A 6,026-nucleotide genomic window follows, 5' to 3' on the forward strand; every position below is an offset into this window, starting at 1 on the left:
ATTGGTAAGTGTACATTAATGGTGTAGAGTATTGGTGAGTGTACAGTATTGATGTAGAGTATTGGTGAGTGTACAGTATTGATGTAGAGTATTGGTGAGTGTACAGTAATGATGTAGAGTATTGGTAAGTGTACATTAATGGTGTAGAGTATTGGTGAGTGTACATTAATGGTGTAGAGTATTGGTGAGTGTACATTAATGGTGTAGAGTATTGGTAAGTGTACATTAATGGTGTAGAGTATTGGTAAGTGTACATTAATGGTGTAGAGTATTGGTGAGTGTACATTAATGATGTAGAGTATTGGTGAGTGTACAGTATTGATGTAGAGTATTGGTGAGTGTACATTAATGATGTAGAGTATTGGTGAGTGTACAGTATTGATGTAGAGTATTGGTAAGTGCACAATAATGGTGTAGAGTAATGTTAATTCATATTTTTTGTATCTAAGGTTTGTGTGTTTTGTATCTATAAACATCTATCTATAACTTTTTCTTTTTTTTAACCATCAAACAGACACTTTCTTCATCTCTGAGTTCAAGGCTGTTATGTAATCCTCTAGTTCTTTTTTTTATTATATCTGTTGCTGATCAAGTTGTTTTTTAACTATCATTTTTATGACCTATTAATTTTTAACTCACCTGTTGCTAAGCCTAACTAACTAACTAACCTAGCCTTATTTTTTGTACAAAGGTTCTTGCAAACCTGGTTATACTATAATTTTTGTTGATTTGTTTATATTTAGTTTTTATTTCCCACTTGTGCGTTACTAACGAAGTTATTTTGTAATTTCTAACTTACTGGCCAGTTGTATCTTTTTGATTATTTTGTCATCATATGTTGATGAAGAAGTTTTTATTTTTCACCCAATGTTTGTGTAGGTTATTGCCAAGCTATGAATATCGTGGCATCGGTGTTGCTATTGTATGCCTCGGAAGAAGAAGCTTTTTGGTTATTAGTCGCTCTTTGTGAGAGACTCTTGCCTGACTACTACAATACAAAAGTTGTTGGAGCACTGATAGATCAAGGTTAGTTGTGAAGAAATCTTTAAACTTACCATTGATATGCACTTCAGTTAGAAATTATTATCATTAAATGTTTTTCTAAGTAATTGAAAATTTGCATAATTAGAGAATTTTGGTTAAGCAAATTAAGACCAGGAGAATAATTAATATTGACCTTATTTCTTGATCGATTATCTTATTCTTAATTTTCATGAGGACAGGTCAACTGAACTTGTGAGATTTATTCTTTTCATATCTAGATGTTGCAAGTTCTAAAAGTAAGGCTCCGTTAGATAAAACAAAAGGTCTTTATCAGAACTTGAAAAATTAAATAATTTAATCTCTCTTGTGTAAAGTTAAATGTGCACTGAAAATATCAGAGCTTTCAAACCTTAATCACTATCCTTGTTCGAACAAAAGTCCAAGTCGTGCAATGGAAGCTTTATCAGAACTTGAAAAATTAAATAATTTAATCTTTCTTGTGTAAAGTTAAATGTGCACTGAAAATATCAGAGCTTTCAAACCTTAATCACTATTCTTGTTCGAACAAAAGTCCAAGTCGTGCAATGGAAGCTTTGTAATGGTTACATCACAGTACAGTCTCAGTTTACTGTAGATTTACCCCGTTAATAGATAACATTTCAATAAACATGACCCCAGTTTTAGAATCTACAAATTCAAATAATGCCTCCAGTAAGATTCCCCTAGATAATAATAACTTCATTGTCAGAATGTCTCAATCCCTTGAGTATTACAGAGTCTGGAAAACAAATTTTTTTTTTTCATATACACAAGTTACACACCTAGAGTTTGGTAAACCAGCTTTCCTTGACCAGTGTTACTAAAGCATGTGAGTGATAAATGGACTAAATTATGAGAAATGAATATTCCACTTCTTACACACAAGTATTGTAAGATTAGGAAAAACAACAAACTAATGACCGTGTGACACTCTTTAATAGTTCTTGTACTGCTTGCCCGGAGAAAGCTGAAATGGTGAAACACTGGTCATTTCTTCCAGTCATTTGAAGGAATGGGGTGATCAGGGGTTTTATTCCTTTCATTGGAGATGCTATAAGAATTTTGCTGAAAACTTTTACTGCTGAAATTTCTGTTTGTTATCTAGGTTTCTTTTTTAAAAGGCACCCACTTATGAAAAATATTTGTACTGTTGTCTAGGTGTTTTAGAAGACCTCACAAAAGACCACCTGCCAGATCTCTATCAGAAACTTGAACCATTAGGAATTCTTTCAATGATCTCTTTATCATGGTTCCTCACAATTTTTTTAAGGTATGCTGTCTATTAAATTTAGCAAGTAATAGTAATGCAGTGTATTTGTTAACCCTAGTTTGTGCTGACTTATCATGCCAAAGTCGTCGTACGGTAAGCTTTTCTACTTGTACATACTTCTCAATACATTCAGGCTGATCTTTTGAAATTTTCATATTTTTGAGACAGGTCATTGCTCTTAATTTTTATTGATTCAGAATAATTGTGTATAAACACTGAAAACTTTAGCTTAACAAACAATATTCCTAAGAATGTTTAACTTTGAAAGGAAAACTAATTAATCTTTAAAGTTTTTTTCTGTGCAATTTGATCAACAGTGCCATCAGAAGTGGCTTTTTAAGGTTTCTCACATTACATTCTGGTTACAAACCACATTATCAATTTGCTTATAGGTTTTGTAAGAATTTAACTGTTTGCTACGTAATGGACCATATGTGACCTATTGGTTAGCATGCTGGCTGTTGATTTGACTTCCTATTTCTACAAACAAAAAACTGAAGTTTGGGGCTGTGGGGGTTGTTACAAGAATGATGGTCAAATCCCAATATTTGATTAGAGTAGCCTAAGAATTGACAGTGGGGGCTTTTTATTAAATGCCTTCCCTCTATTCTATCACTTCAAAAATAGAAATGGCTTGTGCAGATAGCCACTGTATAGCTTTGTGTTAATATCTGAAACAAATAAATACTTCTTAATCCACATTAAGCATTCATATATGTAGTATAGAAACATGGAGTGCTTTGTTGTAATCTAAACTAATTCTAATATATGTACTGAACTTCATTGTCTTTTACAAACTACAAACTTGTACGCACGTTTTCTTGTTTTTTACGAATACTAATTTTAAATAATTGTGAGATTTCCTTTTCCTTTACTTCTCTAGATTAATATAAAATAAAATGTGTTGTTTTTGCTCAGAAAATAAAACAGTATTGTCCAATAACCACTAAAGCTTCCTGTCCATTGAAACATTTTTTTTTAAGTTTAAATATTTTTGCTCATCATACATTGTGCAAAACTAACTGTGATGCTTCAATAACTATTCTTAAAAAGAAACTTGACAGGTCAGCGTGCAGGTTAAAATGGTTTACCGTAAACCAAAGTGTTCATACACCTTTGTAGTTTGTTATCTTTGCAGACCTTACCTCCCTCTCTTCCTCGTTGAAAACTTAATGTAGCACATTATGTCAATATGTTTCACAACCACTGTCATTACAACCAAATGTTAGGAATCTGTACAAACTGAAACCAGAAGAACCTTTTTTTTTTAAACATTAATGTGTTTCAACAAGGGTTTAAAGAGAAAATTAATACCTAAATATGAACATTTCATTTACAATGAATCAAAATGTATTGGTGGTTTCTGTATTTACAGTTGTTAGGCCTAATTTTGATGCATGTTGCAAGTTAAGCTGACCAACAAGTATCAAAAAATTCTGCTTGTACATCACTCTGCTGCAATACTAGGCCTAACCAACATCACAATTGTGATGTTTAGATACTTGTCAATTAGCTTGACTTGAAAAAATTCTGCTTGTACATCTAAGCATCACAATCGTGATGTTGGTTAGGCCTAGTGTTGCAGCAGAGTGCAAGTCAAGCTAATTGACAAGTATCAAAAGATTCTGCTTGTACATCTAAACATCACAATTGTGATGTTGGTTAGGCCTAGTATTGCAGCAGAGTGCAAGTCAAGCTAATTGACAAGTATAAAAAGATTCTGCTTGTACATCTAAACATCACAATTGTGATGTTGGTTAGGCCTAGTGTTGCAGCAGAGTGCAAGTCAAGCTAATTGACAAGTATCAAAATATTCTGCTTGTACACCTAAACATCACAGATTTATTTGTTTACATAAAAAAATGCACTCCAGTATTTATTACCTTTAACTTTTGAGCAGTTAATACAGATTTTAAAATTTGTTTTACATTATTTTTTTTAATTAAGTTTCAGTAATATTTATTTGTTTATCATTTGTTGTTGTTATAACACTTGGGGTTTAAAAGTTTATTGTGCATTACAATACTTGGTGTATAATATAACACTTGATGTTTAAACTGTTATATGTTGTGTGTTATAACACATGGATTTTATATTTTTATTTGTTTTGTGTTATAACACTTGATGTTTATAATATAATGCTTAATGTGTATAATATTTGCTGTGTATTATAATGATTAGGTTTTGTATTTTTATTTATTGTGTTATAATACTTGATGTTTATAACACTTAATGTGTATAATATTTGCTGTGTATTATAATGATTAGGTTTTATAATTTTATTTGTTGTGTATTATAATACTTAATGTTTATAATACTATAACACTTAATGTGTATAATATATGCTGTGTATTATAATGCTTAGGTTTTGTAATTTTATTTGTTGTGTGTTATAATACTTGATGTTTATAACACTTAATGTGTATAATATTTGCTGTGTATTATAATGATTAGGTTTTATAATTTTATTTGTTGTGTATTATAATACTTAATGTTTATAACACTTAATGTGTATGATATTTGCTGAGTGTTATAATGATTAGGTTTTATAATTTTATTTGTTGTGTTATAATACTTGATGTTTATAACACTTAATGTGTATAATATTTTCTGAGTGTTATAATGATTAGGTTTTATAATTTTATTTGTTGTGTGTTATAATACTTAATGTTTGTAATATTCTAGATATTTAATGTTTTGGAATTATTTTTAAACAACATTTTCAGATAGTGAGGCATTACTTTTAAATTATTGGAATTCATACCTTAACCAATGAAACATTTAAGGAATTTTGCTTAAATATGTGATATGTGGTTTAATAACTGTCTGGAGTGTGTTTCATTAGTCAGTTAAATACACATCAAGTAAAATTATCAATACATTGTTTTATTTGTACATATTCAAGGCATAGTTCTTACACTTGTTGGTATTTGTGATGCATATTATTAATGTAGTGAACTGTTAGTTAAATAATTATATTGGTGAAGAGCAGTTAACTGTTGTGTTGAATGTATTAATGTACCGAGTTATTAGTGAACTGTTAGTTAAATAATGTATATTGGTGAAGAGCAGTTGTGTTGAATGTATTAATGTATTGAGTTGTTAGTGAACTGTTAGTTAAATAATATATATTGCTGAGGAGCAGTTGTGTTGAATGTATTAATGTATTGAGTTGTTAGTGAACTGTTAGTTAAATAATTATATTGGTGAAGAGCAGTTAACTGTTGTGTTGAATGTATTAATGTATTGAGTTGTTAGTGAACTGTTAGTTAAATAATGTATATTGGTGAGGAGCAGTTAGATATTTTGTTGAATGTATTAATGTACATTCAGTACATTTATTTTATTATTTTATAGTGTGATGCCGTTTGCCTCTGCTGTCAGCATAGTGGATTGTTTCTTTTTTGATGGTGCAAAGGTAGGATTTAGTGTTGAAAGATCTAGTAACAGATAGATTCAATGTAATTGATACTTACAACTGAACTTTGACATTTCTTTCTAACAACAAAACTCTGTCGAGTCACTTAAAGAAATAAACATTTTGATCAGCAGAGTATTTAAAAGAATGAAATATAATTTTAGATATGTTGGATTATCCTTTAATGCAACTCTTGGTATATATATATACACATCTAATTAACTGATCTACTTTTCTGTGGTAGATATAGATATATATATATATACACATCTAATTAACTGATCTACTTTTCTGTGGTAGATATAGATATATATA

At 30.0% G+C, this 6,026-nt stretch overlaps 1 protein-coding gene across 1 annotated transcript in view; it reads left to right on the top strand.

Moving 5' to 3' along the window:
- LOC106475205 (TBC1 domain family member 9-like) overlaps nt 1-6,026 on the top strand; it is a gene marked incomplete at its 5' end in the record, with an annotated part of 23,310 nt that overhangs the window by 1,412 nt on the left and 15,872 nt on the right. Inside the window, 3 exons of the mRNA XM_022379381.1 lie at nt 880-1,026; nt 2,182-2,293; nt 5,651-5,711. Coding sequence (XP_022235089.1) covers nt 880-1,026; nt 2,182-2,293; nt 5,651-5,711 — 320 coding nt within the window. The remainder of the gene's footprint in view (nt 1-879; nt 1,027-2,181; nt 2,294-5,650; nt 5,712-6,026) is intronic.

Source organism: Limulus polyphemus, unplaced genomic scaffold (genome assembly GCF_000517525.1).
Source record: "Limulus polyphemus unplaced genomic scaffold, Limulus_polyphemus-2.1.2 Scaffold8217, whole genome shotgun sequence".
NCBI classification, from domain to species: Eukaryota; Metazoa; Arthropoda; class Merostomata; order Xiphosura; family Limulidae; genus Limulus; species Limulus polyphemus.